Source organism: Bradysia coprophila (assembly GCF_014529535.1).
Source record: "Bradysia coprophila strain Holo2 chromosome X unlocalized genomic scaffold, BU_Bcop_v1 contig_98, whole genome shotgun sequence".
Taxonomy (NCBI): domain Eukaryota; kingdom Metazoa; phylum Arthropoda; class Insecta; order Diptera; family Sciaridae; genus Bradysia; species Bradysia coprophila.
In genome coordinates, this window is record NW_023503371.1 from 1,018,029 (window position 1) to 1,038,493 (window position 20,465).

The 20,465-nt window shown below is 32.8% G+C and overlaps 1 protein-coding gene across 10 annotated transcripts; it reads left to right on the top strand.

Moving 5' to 3' along the window:
• The first annotated feature begins 289 nt into the window (after positions 1-289).
• LOC119070503 (protein anoxia up-regulated-like) lies at positions 290-20,280 on the top strand. 10 transcript variants are annotated; one of them, XM_037174852.1, is made up of 10 exons: positions 290-452; positions 562-648; positions 10,982-11,017; positions 11,811-12,095; positions 12,329-12,441; positions 12,512-12,639; positions 13,461-13,652; positions 18,305-18,494; positions 18,555-18,946; positions 19,345-20,280. In XM_037174852.1, the coding sequence occupies exons 2-10, from the start codon at positions 571-573 to the stop codon at positions 19,719-19,721; spliced, it is 1,791 nt and encodes a 596-aa protein (XP_037030747.1). In that variant the 5' UTR covers positions 290-452; positions 562-570; the 3' UTR covers positions 19,722-20,280. The 10 variants fall into 10 exon arrangements, with proteins under 10 accessions (XP_037030747.1, XP_037030748.1, XP_037030749.1 ...); XM_037174853.1 differs by having other exon boundaries at positions 11,811-12,035; XM_037174854.1 differs by lacking the exon at positions 13,461-13,652.
• The last annotated feature ends 185 nt before the right edge of the window (positions 20,281-20,465 follow it).

A 20,465-nucleotide genomic window follows, 5' to 3' on the forward strand; every position in this document is an offset into this window, starting at 1 on the left:
TGCTTCCATTTGAATATCCAAATTTTCTTTATGTGTTGGAATGTGTATGAGAAGGATGGATGGCATTCAAGTGTATCAAAATGATTTTTCGTCGTCTTTATGTATTGTCCGAATAAATGCTGACACTATCAAATGATTGAAAACATTTTGCAAGAGTCATGATCATGATAACAACAACACAACACAAAAAAAAAGTTTTTTTTTTCTGTAATTTTCAACTTTTTCGGCTAAATTTAGATTTAAATAATAACACAAACTACACCACTGATTCGTTTCCAAAAATAATTTGGCACTGGTTGTTTTCGATTCGGTCATATTTCTCGAAAAAAACGATTTGGATCGCGGGTTTATTTCAGAACATCTCGAACGGTCGTTTAGTTAGCACACAGAGCGTCTTCTTTTTGGTTATACTAACCTCTTCGAAATTGAACAATATTAAAAATTATTAATTGGTGAATTTTCCATAAATTTTGTTTTTTTGATTTTTTCTTAAATTTCAATTTTATCAGAGTGAAATCTAATCAATTTTTCTTTCTCTCTTCGATTTTAACATTAAATCAGTGAACAAAAATGGTTTATGAAAGTGACTTTTACACAACCCGGCGGCCATATTCATCTCGGCCAGTTGTATCGTCGTACTCAGTAACGGTAAGGTTTTACCGTTTTTTTTTTTGAATTTTGGAAATAAGTTCAAGTGATTGTTGTGTTGTTCCTTCCTAAAAAAACGCAAATATTTGCAAATGAGTTTAAGAGATAAATTTCTTTAAAAATTTGTGTAAATGAAATCGAAATCAGAGAGCAAAAAAAATGAAACGGAAAATGACGTTGACTTGATAATCTTAACGAAAATTGTACATAAATTGAAAATAGATTTTTGCAAATATTTGTTCGGTGCTTTTGTCCTTCCCTGCTCTCATTTTTTTGTATTTGATATAGAAAATCAAAAGTTTTTTTTTATGAAACCTTGTGATATAAAGAGATTGAAACACGTTTGAATTGAAGACTTGTCAGAAAATTAAAACAAAAATGAAATAAATATCGCAAAACCACTGAATATCCTTCAATGATACGGAGAAATGTTATAATGTTATAAAATAGAGGATGGTTCGTCAACCGTCGTTTTAATTAGAAGATATTATGTAGGTGAGGTGACGATGGTGAGATCAACAGCGAAAAAAAGATTTTTTTTATAGTTAGAATGCTTTTTTTTTGTTTTTTAAAATATTTTTTTGATATACACTACAGATCCAACCATAAACTGTTTTTAAAAAAGTCAACCTTGAAAACTTTGCATTTTTTTTAAATATTTTTTTTACTAATCCAAACACTTTACACATATTTTGTTACAAAGTTTTTATTTAGTATAAGTTCTCCCAAATATTATACTCTCTCAAATGTTACTCTATTTTTATAAATATTGACGCAGGTTGTATAAGTGCAAATTTTTATTAATTTTTGATACAAAGTTCCAAGTAAAAATTTACCTAAGAAAATTCAAACATAAAAAAAATGGAAAGCCAGTAACCGTTCTGGTGGTTTATATATTCAAAAAAGAAAAACATATAAACCAACTGTTACTCGTGTATATTATATGAATCGGTGCTAAATTATGATTACTACACAGTACGCGAATACACATATACGCATACAATCTTGGTATTAAGTAACTCTTCGAGCAAGAAAAACGCCGTACTTTCAAGTGATCGTCTCATCTTACACGTGAAAACATACAGTTGATGAAAAGTAAGGAGTGTAGTGTAGTATGCATAAATCTCGACATGAATGACAAACACGAAGTTTAATATTGTTTGTGTGTTGATCACCGAATATATATAAATATATATATTTCCAAGCATCAAATTCTTTTTTGCCCAGCATAATTTGCATCTTGTGCCAGAACTATATAAAACATAAAAAAACAACAACAAGCACTTGCCGAACCGAAAGTACTACTAAAATTTTATCGCTCGCATCATCTATTCAGAGTTTGAATCCTCTCTAAAAATAGCGAAAATTGGAATTATTTTTGAAACAATTTTCAACGAAATTTACTGATGAAGCGAGCGCAGCATTTGTTTTTCTAGATCAAAAATTAGTTCTGCATCAGAAGAACATAAAATCATTAAAATGAATCGAGTAAACAGACAGTTTGTACCTTTGGAAGTTAACATATGTTCGTTTTATGTACTGCACTTAATTGTAACGTTTCAATTTTTCGGAAAAATGATCGAGGTGATGAAACTCTGAGAAGAAAATATCAGATCAGATCAATATACTCTATTGATATGGTAAATCATGCTTCTACTTGATCTAACAACATTCAAAATTTCACGTTCCTTTTGGACGTATTGTGAAAACATTTTGTCTTCTCATGTTAAGGGAATGATGATTATGTTCCCATTTCAGTTTTGCTAGTTCTATCTAGTAAAATTATGCTCACTATTGGAATCTACCTAACGATATTTTTTACCTCACGAGTTATATTTTGATCATTGAGCTAATATTATCATCACACAGCAGCGATTGTACAATAAAGCTTCGTTTAGAATGACTCAAAAAAAGAAAATTTTTCGATAATTAATTTTTCAGAAATAAACCTTTTCCATCTAATTCTGTAAAGAATTGTTTCGGATAACAGACGGGACGATTGTATTCCATTCGGTTTGAGAGTGGCCCGTTTTAATTTAAGAATTTTTGTTAATGAAAAATATTTCTATTGAATAGGCAACTATTTAAAACATAATATGTGTAACAAAAAACACGCTTGGCTGTGTTCCAGAAAAAAACTCAAAAAAAATTGAAACACGATTTGCACGGTCAGTCATAGAAACCGAAATGAGAAAAGAATAATAAATAAAAAAAAATGAAAAATCGCAATAAAAACTGCAAATTATAATCCGATTTTCTGGCGTAGTCAACATTCCGGACAATGCTATTTCTGAGATTTGTTTATTTATTATGCCAGTCGAATTGAATCGTAAAATATTTCCAAAATTACCCGACCGACCGACCGATTTGTTTCATTAAACAAATAGTCTCACAATCAATGGATCGTCGATTTGTGGATATTTCATTCAATGAAAAACAAAATCAAGCTGTTGATTCAACCCAACTAATTATTCGAGACAAAAATTCAAATTTGTCAGCACATTATTTTAGCGAACTTGACATAAAGTAAATCGCCAATTCAACCACAATGTGCGATGAGTCGTCTTTCGCTTATTTCAAATCAAATTTATGCGATGCTGTTAGCGTTAAAAATTAAATTAAAATAATTCTCATAAAGTCGGTCAATGTAAAATTGAGCGCCTCTTTGCGAACTAAAAACATTTACGAAAAGAAAATAAAAATGAATCATTGCGTCGTGTGAGAATTGAATTAAGCGTAGGACGGATTATAAAATTGTGGCTTCATGATAGTGACCGAGAAAATTTCGCCTTGGAATTTTCTTTTTTGTATTACGACTCGTTGTTTTGCATCCTTCTCATTTCAATTCGTTAAAAGAATTTCCAGTATACACAAATCAAATCAACGAGTCCGCTCAATGAAAATGTTTACAGCTGACCACACTCAACATATAACTTAAAACATTTTATTATTATTTCGAACACTTGCACACACACCTAACAGGACGTATTACTATATATATAGAATCATTAGAAAATACATTTCAGTGCCTAAGCAAATAAATATTTAAAACCAAGAAAATGTTTCGTAGATTTTCTCATTCATATATTAATAGGACCTGGTTATCAGAGATTTTCACAGACACACACAACCATACAAACACTTCGCTAAACGATGTGTTTATGTTAACGTTATTGTAGCAAAGAAATTATTTTTGTCTCGTGTTGGATTTCATTTCGCGAATATCCAGACCTGTGCTTTCCATATTTAGGCAGTGTTGCAATATTTGTTTGATATTTAAAGTTTGTAAATGGACCTTGTACAGGTTGGACAAAAGAAAAATATTTTTTTGTTGTTGAAATTTTACTATTTTACTTGGATGTTACACATTTATCTATTATTATGAATGACTTACAACGCAATTTAAATGACACAAATTGACACACAATTACACAAATACCCTCCCGGCTTCGTACTAAAATAATGTGCTAAACTGAAACGAAACCCTTAATACCCCCCAAAACCAATAAAAAAAACACAATAAACTTGCCGTGATGTTTTTGCTTAAAACGAAATCGAACCCATTTATAACAATCTGCTTTTGAGAATATATTAACACGCTCACGCACGCACACGCACACACAAAACAAATTGAAAATAGACCCAAAAGTCTCAAGCTATTACGTTTCTGGACTTACAGAGACGCGACATTGATTCTGAGAAAAAAGCGTATCGACCGTCACTTGTGGCTGACCCGATAACAGCTTTCGGCAAAAGGAAGCCAAAAACGCAAGAGCGTGAATCAATTCTAACACCCATCAATCGGGCGGCTATTCGACCGAAACCGGAAGCAACGTTGAAGCCACTTCAACCGTACATCTCCGCTCGTGACTCGACACGCACGAAAGTTTTGAACGAAGTTCGCCGCTGTAGCGAACTACGAACGGCTGGTGGAAGCATATCAGCTAGCACCGATCGACAGAGCATGGATGTTCTTTTACCGCGACTACACCAAACGGCTCCGGTGAAAGATGCACATCGAAGAATTTTCTTTGTGGAACCGAGCAAATACCATCCATGAATGAATTTGAGTTTTTTTTTATCGTTCGACGATGATTTTTTTTGAAACGATTTTTACTTTTGATTTTTGAATTTTTTTGATAGAAATTTGCTTTGCATTTAGTGGAAAATATGGCAAAGTTTCGTGTATACGAGAAAGTTTGCAGTTAAATTTTTTGTTATTTAAATTAAAAACACTTTTTTTCACCGACTAACAGCTTACATGCTTTTAGATATATTTTTTTTTGTCTCTACGAAAACTAACACGTCAGTATTTTTTATTTACATTCGAACATTTTTATATTATTTTTTTAGATGTATTTGTCACACCTAAATAAAAACGATTTTTAAATAAAACAAAACCAAAAAATTCTCGTTTTTATAAGCTATGAAACTATTTACGCTATGAAACTCACATTCCTTCTTCGCAGAAAGATAATTTACAAACAAAACCAAACAAAAACCAATTACGGTGTGCTATAAAAATGATGCAAGTGATCCTAACCTTAAAACACATTATTAATACCAAAGATTTATTACAAAAATTAATTGTGAATTAAATAACCAGCGGAAGATATACAAAAAAAATGGAATAATATTTGAATAAGTACAAATCTATATCTTCAAAAAGCATTTCAAACATGTTTCAATTTCTTTATTTACCAATCTTAAAATTAACATTTTACTCAAAGCTTTTTATTCACATTCGTAAGCGCGCTCAAATTCAAAATTAAATAAAAACCATGCTGCCTCTTTAACGCATCATTTTTTTTTCAACGCAGTTCCCATATTATATAATAGCAATGTGTCCGCGTTAAATTAGTATATATTATCTCAGTGCGTTGAACTCATTTGAATTCCGAGCGTACTTATGGCATGAATTCACACACTATATCATTTTTGTATTTCCTATGTGTGTCGGTCGAATCTTGTCCCACAAAAAAAAAACAACGTTCGACCAACCAATAATAACTTTAATTTACAATTTGTGAAATTAAAGCGACAATGTTTCACTATTTTGATTGACATATTGACGCGGAAACCATTTCCACACCAGCTGTATCGATGTTCAGCTATTTTTCAATCATGTCAATCAAACGGGAAAACATTGAATGGAATCTTTTCATAAAGAAAATTCTCAATATTAGTGAGAAATGTGAAAAATGACTTACACTTTGCAATAATTTGTTGATTAACTACTACCTAAGTAATTGGGATCAGCCATAGAATTAAGCAACGCATTTGAGTAATTCGTTAAACAAAAGAAATCACTAAATTTCTTCACTAAATTTATCTTATTTTCTAAGAGGGAATTCAGGGTTGATCAACAGTGAATACATACTAGATACGTTGCGTATCCGTTGATCAAAAGACTTTTTGAAGCTCAGACAGCTTTTGTGTTTTCTGGATTAATTTAAGTATTGAATTTACTCTAGCTACACATAGCGACGTAAATGAGACCTAATTAAAATTTTTCGTTTGTTCTTCTGTCAAGTTTGACAGTATAACAGAAGATTTTCTTTTAATTACGTCTCTTTCGTGATGCTAGGTGTAGCTACGCTACACTTTCTTGTAGTTACATGATAGATTCTATCATTGATAGAAACAACCAGTTGGTTCAATTCTTTATGGTGAAAACAGACGAAGCATTGAGTATCTATTACGAACAAATTTTTCATTATTCTAATGTCAATTCTGTCGATTAACAAAATTTGTATCAAAAAAGATTCACGATGCTTTGTCGGTTTTCAGCACTACTATTCTTTTGATTGAATTCGTCATTTATTCCCTATTAGAACTGCTCCGGAAAAATGTCACCTATTTCTATCTCTTTTCAATACAATTCAGTGCATACATAAGACAAAGACAAAACGATGGAATAATTCCACGGAAGTTCCACGGAAATATTCGATCGTTTTGTCTTTGTTTTATGTATGCACTGAATTGGATTAAAAAGAGATAGAAATAAATGACATTATTCCAGAGCATTAATCAAGGGAGAAGAAAATGTAGTCGCTCAAGTAACACTGATTTAAATTCAAATGTTTAACGAGCTTTGAAAAGTCTGCAAATGTGTCTCTCTATTATTAGTGTGAAGTTGCTCAAAAAACGTCACCCATTCCAACAGGCAATGAGGAATACGTTACTAATTTATGGATGATCCCAAACGAAATAAACATTTTGTAAAATCTACATCCCATGCAATAAACTATTCGCAGACCCCATCCCGTAGCTATTATTCGGTGACTGACAGTCCATCAGGCCGTTCACGTCGTGCAGATGAACAATACTCTTATTCGTATACGTCAACCACCGAAAAGAATAACAATTCATCGTCGAATCCCTATTCACGTCCGGAACGTTCATCCTATTCGACCACAACCGAACGTAAAAGCGAAACCGGGCCGGGTGGATACTCATATAACACTTCCCGGACATCTACTTCCGGTGCTGGACCAGGCGGATATAGCTATAGTTCAACAGCATCCGGACGATTGCCGCATGGAACTTCATACAGACATTATTCGTACCATGTTTGAATATGGTTGCAAATGATTATTTAGATCGTGCGAACGACCGAAACTAATTTTTATGAATGGAAAATATTTTTTTTTCTAAATTCAGCAGTAAGGATATGTTTATTGGACTTTGGTATCACTATTTTAATTAATTGTTAACTTTATATTTTGTATTACAACATATCTCACTAACAAACATGTTTATGCTTAATTGTTTTTTTTACAAATATTAAAAAAAAAATGAAATGCAAATTATAAATTAAATGGCACCCTTACTGCAGTGTTACCTAATATTCTTATTCGAACACATAAGCTTTATCGAAAACGTTCGTTTCAATGAACCATATAAATGTAACGTATTTTACATAAAAATGTGTGTATTGTGTCGTGTAAAATATCTTGCTTTTAACTGGTAATAAATTGATTGAAACAAGTTAGTTGTTACTTTTTATTACCAAAAATAATGGATGTGTAGTATTATAGTGACATATTGAAGTGATTGGAGGAAGCAGTGGATTTTTGCGATATTTATTTTTAAATTAAAAAAGTTCCGACTCATTTACTTTGTTTGCTAGGGAATCTATGATTGAGAAAAAATGAACTCATTCCACAGTTGTTACAGTAGGACAGTACCAGCGAAATGTTTTGATTTGCAACATTTTACCATAAAACAGTTGCAGCTAAGTGTCAACCATTTAATGTGTCGATATTCGGCTGTGCAAACCAGCTGGTACATTTTTCTAATAATGCTGAGACAAGTGGGTTTCATAATTACAACGTGTGCGCGTATAACTACTATAATTTCACCCACATATGCACGAGACTATAAGAATGTGTAAAAATGTGCAAGGCCCACCTTTGAGGAGGTCATGCAGATACAGATATGTGGGTGACACGCCACACTTGACGGACTTCATACAAAAAGTCCGTATCTAATAAAATATGGCGATCGGCGTGACCTTTCCCAAAGTTTACAGCCTTAGGAATGTGTACCAGATGGTGAATGCAAACTTCGTCACTAAATTAAATTCCACCGAACTGTATCTTGTTTTTTGCCAAGTTCTTTTTTTTGTATAGCACAGAAAAGCTTTGAGTGTGCTTGTGAATATATTTGAAATTATAATATTATATTATAATATTTTGAATTGAATTTAATAAGTTCAAAGAGCCTACCATCGACAATTTTAATAATTTTTTGTCAATCGAGATAGTTTGGATTTACTTAGTTCTATCAGAGTTTAGTTCTACTATGCTCTGCTTAGCTAATTGACTATAAACTTAGCTAGCTGTCACCACCAAAACCATTATGCTGAAAACAAACGAGGCATTCAAAACATGTTTTGGTCCTTGTTTTCATGACGAAATTGTCGCAACTGTCAATTAAAGTTAGAAATTTCTCTATCGAAAATTACGATTGCTGCATTTGTCAATGAAAACTAGGACCAAAACACGTTTTCAATGTCTCGTTTGTTTTCAGCATTAACCCATTTCGCAAGGCTTTCAAGGAAAATAAATAGTTTTCACAGAACATATTGATTGAAAAGATCGTTTTTTACTGACTGCGTCGCGTCGTATGCGAGCAGTCTTTTTTTCGCTTTGATAATAAATGAATATTTCTACATATTTATACGAATCACGATCTGTAATCAAAAAAAAATGATTTTCACTACGCGTGGTCAAAAATCAATATTACCTGCAAATTCCGATCAGGTCAGGTGATTTCAGAAAACAAACCTGACCTGAACCTAGTTTCGTTCAAAGCTGTTAGGTCAGATTTCAGGTCAGGTGTTGGCCTGATCACTACATTTCAGGTAAAATTCAGTGTAGACCAAAATTGATTGAATTAAAAACAGGTTGAGAAGGGTAAATAATAATGATTTGGAAAAAGCAAAGAAAGTAGTAGACTCGGTGAGTTTAACCTAAAAGACAAACAATAGTTTGCACCCGGTGCCATTAGCCACAGTATTATAAAGAGACTATTGGCACTGAGAAAAATTAAAATTTGAACAAAAAATCTGGGTATTTTGAAAATTAAACTCGTTTTGAACACAATCCTAGGAAATTCATCTTTTTGCGAAATGTAACGTAAAGGCGGTAGTTAGTTCGATCTTAGTGAGTTCGTGATTATACAAAATACAACGCAAAGACGATTGTTCGAACTAGTGATTTAATCCTTTTACGAAATATAACGTAAATGCGTTTTGTAGAATACGAGGGAATTCATCCTTCTACGAAATGAAACGTTAATTTAACGAAAAGGCGGATTGTTCGAACCTGAGGAGTTCATTCTTTTTACGAAATGTAACGTAAATGTATCGAACAATCCGCCTTAACGTTACATTTCTAAATAAGATGAATTCCATAAGATCGAACAAACTACCTTTATGTTACATTTCGTAAAAGGATGAAATCCTCAGGATCGAACAATCCGCCTTTACGTTAAATTTCAAACTACCTTTACTGTACATTTCGTAAAAGGGTGAATTCCTCAGGATCGAACAATCCGACTTTACGTTGAATTTCGTAAAAAGATATCCAGCATTTTTATTCAAATTTTAATTTTTCCGGGTGCCAATAGTCTCTTCATAATACTGTGGCTAATGGCACCGGGTGCGATTAGCATTAGAATAATAAAGAGACTCTTGGCACCTGGTGCCGTTAGCCACAGTATAATAAAGAGACTATCGGCACCCGGTGCCAATAGCATTTCGTAGTTCTAGTTTCTTATGACATACCGTGTAATAGATAGAGCTTTCGAAAACAAAGGGATAGAAACGTAAATCTTCGGTTAAGGAATGCAATGGAAAATTAACGACCCAGCAATAATTCGTGAAATAATCTATTGGCTAAATTACCCTCGAAATTTCAAAAAAAAACTTTCTTTGCATCATTGCTTCTTTCAATGTTTTCATCCTTGTGTCATTTAGCTATTAGGAGCTGGTGGCAGTCACGGAGTCAGGCAGTCAAATTAATTGATTGCTTTAAAATTTTAAAACAAATAAATTTGCTTACGAAATTTAAAATAATTTTTCAACAGTAACTCTAAAAGATAGATTCACACAAAATGTAATTCGTGCTAAGAATCTGTCAGCTGAAGAGTCTGAAGCTATTGCAAAGCTTTCTGTAACAAAAGTTCAGAGTTGTGCCCTTCTTGAAAATCCTCGTAAAGATTGCATTTGTGTGTCGATCATAAAAGGCCTTTAAAATCTTCCTATGGCTTGGTGTAACACTTTTACTGTGCCCTTTAGTCCCAAGAAAGTGAGCCACCTTTATTAATAACGTCCTACAACTAATTTTTCAATGACTCATTCTCAAGACTATAAATTTCCATTATACTCTTAAATCACCACAAAATTATCGATTCAAACACCTAAACTTATACAAACGATTTACCCAGGGAAACCCAAGAAAATCAAATTTTTTTGTTGAGTCAATCAAACGTGTCAATTTTTCGTAATAAGGATCTGAAGCTTTAATTGACCTTCAGTGACTCTCGTTTAAAACCTCCGATATGCAAATATTTTCATACTACAAGAAAACGTTAAATTTTCGCCGTTTAATGTATCTTTATAAATTTGCTGATCGTCTAAAATTGAACTTTTGTCACCGTGTTGTACCGATCGCATGTGCAACTGAACGAGACCTTAAAGACAAAAACAACGAAAACGTTGATCACAAAATGTGAGTCTGTAGGCTCGTTTGTCTTAATGGACACGCTTCCGAAATGCCGCAAATCTTCAGGAGAAAATTAAGTAAATTTTAATGTTTTATTTCAGACACCCCTTAGAGTAATACCAACAGGATTTTCAAGGGTAAGTATGCAGTAAGTTAGTGCATAATAATTCGATAGGGACCGTCTAAGAAGTACTTCCACATTAATTCCCAAACTGACTCTGTGATTGTATTCGTAAATAAACGACCTCCCAACAGTACAGTCTTTACCAGTTCTACCAGTTACACTGAAAATTATAACATCATACCATAATGTACCATGCATTAAAAAGATCGGCTGGGATGTTTGCCAATACTAGATCAGAAGAGTAATTATTATTGTTTACGGTAGACAAAGAGACGAAAAAAATCTTGCAATGCAACAAAAATTCATGAAAGCATGTCACGTGACCATATAAGGTCCCCTCTTAATGGATTCTCTAAAAACGTATACTGTTAACGGTGTAATCAACGTGACTGTATAAAGTCTCCCTGTGACTGTATATGTACTATACGAACGTATATTCTTAACGGTGAAATCAATGGACAAATATAAGAAGCTTTTGACATTTAAAGTACAGTAAGAAAGACGAAGCTTTAGTTTCCTAAAGTTTTTTTTTATTTGGGCTTTATATAGACCGACTTTACTTAAGTCCGTGGATACTTCACGTATTTACTTGCTACATCAAGATTAACGAATGATCGTTTTAAATCCTTCTCTTACAACGACATTTAGTCTCTCCAGTTTTGACATTGATTAAAATGATGGATACAGTCCAGATTCAATCAACATATATTTTAAAATAGAGGTGTTCCCCATTTTATGCAGCTATAGTGAACTGTTTCAATTAAATTGTTGAAAAATTATATAAACAAAAATTTAACACCATCCAGGTACAGACATACACAACCACATACCCAATCTACTCCAGTTATCCTACAGTTATACATCGCTCAATTCCATTTGTGGCTCACAAACGAATCGTTACGTCGACCAGAATTTCATCAACCCCAACCAGAGTTATTCGTTCACCAACCCGAGTTATTGCATCACCATTACGTATTGTAAATGTGCGTGTACGCCCATCAGTGACTAATCGGCGTGTAGTTGAACATAAGGTCCGTTCCCATCCACATTACTATGCAACTGAGAATTATTTGAATTCTAGCTATGCAAAGGTTGGTCACATACTATGACAATGATCAATGTGTCTTTTTAAACGTGATCTAAACGATGACAATGATCAGTGTTCCATTTTTTGTTTTTACATTTTTTATTTTATTTACTTCAAAAAGCTATATGCGCGTTTTCGATTGCCGTTTACCATTATATAGGTCGGATTGATCAATTTTGCGAAAAATTTTCTAATTTTATTTTTTTCGAAAATGTTTTTTTACAAAAAAAAAATTAGGATTTTGATGATGAAACAAGAGAACTTCGTACAGCTACCAATTCGTTGTTGCGTAAAGTTCACACCAACGTTCAGCGAGCACACAGTGTTTCACCTATTTCATACTCTTCAAAGTAAATAAAATTTGATCTAATCCAACAATTGAAATGAATTTGTTTTAACAAAAAAAATCACTTAATTTAGGTATGAACAGCGTTATGGAACTGATGCATATTTAGCCAAGGCTCTAGGTGCAAGTAGAATTTCCGATGAAATTAATCGTGAAATTAATACTAAATACAACGCGAATGATTCCAATCGGAAGTATGTGGGTGAGTAACATATGCAAAATTGAAGAGATGATCCAATTTTTATAAAGAAAACATTCTCTGTGAACCTTTAAATTATGGTTAAATTAGTTGAAATGAACGGAGAGGTCATTCTATGGTTAGTACAATATTTTCTGTCACAACCCCCTTTTATCACCATTGATTGTTTTACCAATTTTGTGCGTTGATTTTTCTAAATATACGTACGAACTCGATCCTTCGGTCGATAATTTCAGAAGTTTGGTAATTTCGAAACGTTTGAATGGGCTAAATGAACCACCACAAAAATCTACGGAAATCCAAAGCTTCGCGTAAAAAATGTGAATCTTTGTTATCGAAGTGACAACATAGATTGGAGAGAAATTATACGATAGGCCTGTCATTGAACCGCTAGCTATAACTCCCTTTTGTGGCCACTTATTAATGTCAAGTCGTAAGAACAATCTAAAACAATCTAAAAATTTCACTGCTTCCCAACATCAAGGTAAATCGCTCTGTGTCTGAGCAAAAAAAAAAACTTATTTGCCAGTTCAATTATAAGTCGTTTGGTAAACGAAGCAAGTCCTCGGTATTATTTATAAGATTTTTAGTTTCGAAAATCAAAAACGTTTCGAAATAGAAGCAAACTTTTTCCACGTTTCTAATAAACATTTCCTTGGACAGTTGATAACAAAATGTGTACGATCTGGTATTCGATACATGTTTTAAGACATCCATAATGTATACCAAAGCCAATTATTTTTAATACAAAATAAGTGTAACCCTTTTGTATGACCAATGTGTGTACCACACCCGTTAAAAATCTATCCAAATTTGTTTTAAAGGAAAAAGTCATTTGGCCTCTGTTCGTATAGTCGGTGACAAAGGCTATTCAAAACGATCCCAAATTATACCAACAACACCATTGTTTTTCCGTAAGGATAAGGTTCGAAAGGATATCAACTTTTTGTCTTATTACAAAAAGAATATCGCCGCTGCTGACGCACACCAACAGCCAACATTTTCGCTACCGTCAGGTAGGTTGAAATTTTAATTGACAATTTGATTTCAATCATTAATCAATCGATTTTTATGTTTTACACATTTTATCTTATTTTGATTTGTTTCCTTTTGTCTCTTCCCCTATAAATCATTTGTTTCGTTTCACACGTTTTCTTTCTGATTGCATTTGTAAATATTTTCAGTTTAAACGATTCACACGAAAAATGAACACAAAAATGCTACTTTATCACATCACTCACACCAAGATTGTTTTTGAATTTTTATTTTGTTTGATTAGTGGAGGAAAATATTGTCATTTCTTGAAGACGTAACACATTTGAATAAAGAGATAAAGATGTCCTTCCCAAATACCCCAGCACAACTTAACGCAAAATAACTTTTAACGTTTTCTTGGGCTATGTCTGTTTCATTCGTTCTACTTGTTACACACTTCATATCATGACATAAGAGTAGCGATTTTCCTTCCACTAAATTTATTTAATTCGACACGTAGAAAGTGCCAATGAAAGTCTGGAACAGGTATGGTCGTTCGGCGAATTCGTCTTAAACGCACTCACATTTTGTGTCAAAATAATATGAAAATGAGTGCGTTTAAGTACGAAAATCAAATTTTTATGTCCTCCTGGCGGACAATAGACCATACCTGTTTTACACTTATTACGACTTTTTTTTTACGTTTTTCTTGTAGACTATGGTAAGTCTATGGAAGATGATGTGGAACGAATAAAACTGTGGAACAGAAAGCACATAAAATGTTTATTTGACCTTAGCTTATATGAAATAAAAATGCGAATTGAACAAAAATATTCCGATTCAGCACAATCGATGTTTTAATAAGAGAAAGATGTCGCTACTTGGTGACCCTAAGCCAAATAAACCTTCTAAAATTTTACAAGTAAAATTAGGCAAGAAATACTTTGAGTAATGCTGTTGTGAAAAGTGAAATTTTTCGTACGTCGTTAAAATGATGTATGAGTGGTAATTTTACCTCTAATATCATTGAGTGATAAAAAGTAATCTCCCGTTTCAGTGATAAAAATTAAAACCAAAATTGTGGAAAACAATTCGGACTCCGAATTTTGGAGTCACTGCATCCAAAAGTTCACTTCTCACAAGCTATTTAAGAAATATTAAAGAAAACGTTGACTGCAACAAGTTGCAAAATGGGCTTGGTTTTATCACACAATGTTTTTGTCAAACTCAGTTTCGAGTGATTTGTCAACTTCACTAGACAGTCCCATTTCGCAACTTGTTACATAAATAACTATTTTAAGGAAATTTTCCTGATTAAATGGTGCAATAGTGGACATATTCACCGAAACGCTTTTCCTTCCCTTCCTCCCTTTTGTGCCAACAACTACAAAATGGTTAAAAATGTAATTCTATTCGCTTCAAGCTTTAATCTTTGTACATACTTTGTACATACTTCCACTTCCATCCACTTTTCCAATGTTTTTCTTTTTCAATAATTCTACATAATTAAAAGGTCAATCGACTTACTTAATCGATTTACAATGTCGTAGATTCTTGGGAACTAAAGGTTCGGAAGAAAATCAACTTCGAAGTGAGTGTCAAATTGTGATACAATAAATGGTTTCAGAACACACATGTGTTGGCCAATAAAAAATAGATTTGTTTGTGGCAGTTTGATCAGTCCTAAGTAAAGTTAATAGTTTAAGTAAACGTGGTCGTTATTGTTCTTCCATTTTTCAAAAAAGATTCCGGCGAAAAGATAGCATCAAAAGTAAAATACGAAACGCGCTGATATAGGCTAAAATTTTAGCTAAACATCGATCCTTCTTAAAAGGGCGAAAAGATTATAAAGAAAGAAAAATTTGAAAGGATTCCTCGGAATTCATAAAATAATAATGACAAAAGCATAATGTCGAAGAACTGGCATTTAAGAAAAAAAACAAATCAAAACAAATTGAGGACACTATCGCATTTTGCTTATATTTTTTTGTCACGCTGAGACACCATAACTCATCATTATACAGACTGATGCAGCTGAACATTACATACAAGTAATAATTCAATTTTCGAATGCAGTTAAATGAATCGGTGTTTTTAAATTCCATAATCATTTTAATGTACAAACAAAAACCAAAAATTGCATCTTTAATAACGACTAACTTAAATGTTTTGATTAATATTTGTTCCAGCAGAAAGGAAAGCAGTCAAAGCAGCAAACTGAGAAAAATAAAAAAAATAGTGCGTGCTATTTAAATTTGGATGAATTCACAATATAAAAAAATATATCAGACACACAGACTTTCCAATTACCCTCAACGTTTCACCAGTAATAATTATTGTTTCTTACGCAATTAAATAATTATTTTTCGATGCCATTCGCAGTGCATCCATAGCAAATTGAAGCTTGACATATATATATTTATTGGAACAGATAGTTCGCCAACAAATGATCATCTTCGTTATCAATTAACATTTTAGGCTGCAACATGAGACATGTCTGAAGGAAGAAAAAAAATTAAAATCGTTTAACCTGGTTTTATCAGACGTATTTTTGCAGCAGATGTAAGAGAACGTATTTAATATGATAGACGGATAAATATATTCCAAAGAGCATAAAGTGAGGAAAATGAAGCAAAAGAAAATTGCGATTTCATTGGACATTAGTGATGGAATTCAATTTTCCTAGGAAAAGTTATAAATATAGAGATAGAGAGAGGCATAGCTACCTAGAATAATATCCTAACTAATTTACTTACAAACCTTCTACACGAAGATGATCATTAGGTTGTGAACTATCAAATTATTCTGTACTGTAAACACAGCATTTGAGTCTCAAGTATTGTCACCCTTAATTTCGATCCTTAATTTTTTTGTCTAACGCGTTACATTTCCTATTAAATCGGTCCATTAAATTCATTTCACTCAGTGGAAATATAGTAGCTTAGTAGTTGGTATTTCAGTCGATGATGATTAGAGCTATCGGTAATTTTGTCATTTGATTAATTAGAAGTAACGTAGCAAGTCTAAATGAGTGGTGGTTATACGTTTAGATTTTACTAAATGAACTAATTTGGGATTAAAAAGCCACACACACAAAACATCTAAGTCTTCATTTTGACCATGAACACTATGTGTATAACAATGTTGATGGTGATAATGCTTGATACTAAAGTGCTAATAAACGCTTTTCTTTTGCGATATAAATACGTTCAATTGAAGAATTATATTATGTCGCTGTTATAATAAATTTAATTTACTGTTCGGTATATATCTACTATCTATTTATTTATTTATTTTGTGTATACCTCTGTATCTATAATATAAAATATGAACGTAACGATTTTGAACTTTAAACAATATTTATTAAAACATATTAAAACATATGGAAATTTCTTTTTATTTGTTCGGAAGATTTAACCACCTACTACACATAATATCGGCATACACTACTTCAATTAACATTAAGTGATAGAACACTAAACATGAGCAAGTAAAAGTTTTCTTAGCCTTTGAAGTATTTAACAAACTTATAATTTGTCTAGTGTTGTTCAACTTGGTCATTGTGAACACATATATTTAGTCACTTGGCTACAGAAACAACTACTTATTACAGAACGCATTCACCGTTGAAAGTGATATCGCCTGTATTTGAGAAAATGTGTTGATAAAATCGAAAAAATTTCGCAAAACTATGAAAAGCAAGAAGATTTTAGGAAAATCATTTTTTTTTGGTTTCCTTGATTTTCTATGAGAAATAACAAGAAAGGCGAGAAAATACAGATCAATCCAAAAATTTGCAAAATTTCAATTGTTTTCTCAAATTTTCTAGATTTTCTCGATTTCAATTTTTTTTTTGAAAGTTCAAAGTTCAGTGATAAACTCTCTAAATGACCGTCTTTATCTCAATGATCTTATGAAAATTCTCAAAGAAAAACAACAGCAATCTTCAAATATGATAAAAACTTAGCTCAGACCTTAATTAAAGCTAGCATTTTCTCACATTAATAACAATTTCTTCCACAACACATAAATATTTCGACGTACGTATATGATATATGGTGGCTAAATCTTAATTTAATTTCAATTATAATTAGTATTTAAGTATTAAATTTCAGTAACAAGCTAATCTAGAAAAACTTGAACGATTCTTCCAAAATTACAAGACAAACACGGAAAATAATTAGCTGATTCTTCGCATGGAATTTCAACTTCCCTTACTATTTCTAAGAGATTGAGCTACTTTTTTTGCTTTTTGAATGCTCCTAATTTAATATTTTTTTAAATAATAAATCTGCATTATTTACCCACTTTCATCGCACTTCCCCTAATGACCATCGCTCAGTGCTAGCTTACGGAGTTTTAACTTAAGTAAGTACTCATTTTTAGAATTTTCTTTTAAAATGCATTGTCATTCATCCATTCTAAACTAATTTATTTCGATAATTTTTCCAATTTTATTCATTAACAATTTTACAAAAAACAATTCCATAAATGCATCATCATAAGATCAGAATATTAAATTTCCATGTCAAGTTCATGTGAATGATAGAAATTGTGCACAAGAGAAAAGGTAAAACGAAGACGTAAAATAAATATAATTTCAATGATTTACTAAACGAAGCAATTATAAAATCATCACGCATGCAAGCTTACCATTTGAAAATAAACAAAATCATTGACTTTACCATTACAGCCAAGTTAGACCCGAACCGAGCCTCTCGCAAATTCACTCAACCAAAACCATTGGAAGATCCGAATGTCGAATTAAAAGAAAAACAAGCCGCCCGATTAGATCGATTGAATGCGCTGGGTGAAGACGATGAAATTTCGTTGGAAAAGAAGAAGGCACAACGATTGGAAGCAGCAAAACAGCTCGAACAGAAGTATAATTTCGTTTATGAAAATGTTTCCCATTTCTCATTCGAACGTTTGCTTCGTTTTAGAGCGCTTGAGGAAGAAATCATTAAGAAGGCCGAACAGGCTAAACGTGATGAAGAGGCAAGAAAAGCTGAATTAGACAGACAAGAGAAACTAGCGCAACAGGCTGCAGCTGAACGTGCCGCAGAATTGGAACGAAAAGCTGAAGAGGAACGAATAATTCGCGAAGCTGAAGCCGCAGAATCGAAACGAAAAGCTGAAGAGGAACGAATTGCTGAAGAAGCCCGTCGGGCTGAAGAAGATCGAATCGCCGAAGAAGCACGCGCAGCTGAGGAAGCTCGTAAAGCTGAAGAGGATCGAATCGCTGAAGAGGCGCGCGCAGCTGAGGAAGCCCGTAAAGCTGAAGAGGAGCGAATCGCTGAAGAAGCCCGTAAGGCAGAAGAGCAAGCCAGAGAAGGTAATAAAACTCTTAAATAACAAGTGAACACTAGTATACTTAGTGAATGACAAATACTTAAGTCTAAAACTCTAAACTTGAAACAGAATCGGAATAATGTCGATACAATGTTTCGAGGACTTCCACCAAAGTCACCAGCTGATTTTCAAGAACATTCTTTCCCTTGTTATTATTATAAAATCTTTTCACTTTCTGGTCTACCTGTACAGAGGTAATATATTCATAGACCCGATAAGACTTAAAACCGCTTGAAAAGACACTCTATATGTCACATATCTGGATATATTCGACTTGAACTTATCAGTTCACTTTCCCTTTTGTTAAACCAGAATTTTCAAAAATAGATATGACTATGACACCGAAGAAGGTAGACTTACGTTTTTTAATACAACTTACAGAACAACGTATACGATTAGCCGAATTGGAAAAAATTGCTGAAGAAGAAAAGGAAGCTGAATTAGCCCGACAGGCCGCCGAATTGGCTGAAATTGCTAGACAACAAGAAGAGGAAGCTCAACGAATCGCCGAAGAAGAAGAATTGGCCCGACAAGCTGCTGAATCTGATGCTCAAGAGGAATCTATTCCCGAACCAGAACAAGAAAATGCTGCTGATGAAACTGCCGAACAAGAAGATGAAATTGTTGCCGAACCTGTTGTAGATGAACCAGCCAGTCCAGTTGAATCTCAAGAGGTATTCAAATCGGACAGTGAAGTTTTCAAATCTGGCAGTGAGGTGGAAGAGGCAGAAGAAGAGGAAGAGGAGGAAGAAGAATAAATATACAAATACCAGCAAACAGTATAATCAAGTGTATGTTGTTGTTTCATAACGAATAAGTGCGCGACGAAAATGTTTTAAATGAAAACAGAAATATATAAAAACGAAAAATATTTTCATATGCTTCAAGAACAGAAAAGGAAAACTAATTTTAAATGAAAAAAGACATTTTCGAAATCAATTCTCGTTTTGTTTTTTTAAATGTTTACAACCAACTACGAAATTGCTGTAAGTGTGATTAAAAAGTGGTACATGAGGTGCAAGATTGTAATTTCATCTTATTATTTTTTTTTTGTTTCAAGTTGTTTTAAGCAAAGAAAAGCTTTGTTTGCATTTTCGGTTTCAATATCCTTCGAGCAAATGTTTTTTTTTTTTTAAATTGATGTTGTTGGAACAGTGCTTCATGTCATTATTAACTAAGTTCTTAGCTTTAAGGTCAAAACACACATGTTTCTACACTTAACATAGACACACACTCATGACGATAATTACACTACACACTTACAAAATTGTTATTTGTAATACAATCTGACATTGAAAATAAAAAAGACTAAAAATTTTAAATTGGAAACAGTTTCTATTGAGACTCTCTTTCAAATCTGTAACGAAAGGCTATCATCTGTTATCGATATTGACCCCTTCAAGGACGAATGTCCAACTCTTAGTACTGCGGTCTTCTTGCGTAGCAAAATCGTGTTCTGACAAATGAGGTAATAGATTCGACAGTAAAACTGCTTGATATGA

Bases quoted from the DNA above. Each gene is read 5' to 3' on its own strand.
- LOC119070503 (XM_037174852.1), top strand. From the start codon at position 571: ATGGTTTATGAAAGTGACTTTTACACAACCCGGCGGCCATATTCATCT. The intron at 12,442-12,511 runs GTAAATAAAATT...CACTTAATTTAG, and splicing joins CCTATTTCATACTCTTCAAA to GTATGAACAGCGTTATGGAA. The intron at 18,947-19,344 runs GTAATAAAACTC...TACAACTTACAG, and splicing joins AGAAGAGCAAGCCAGAGAAG to AACAACGTATACGATTAGCC.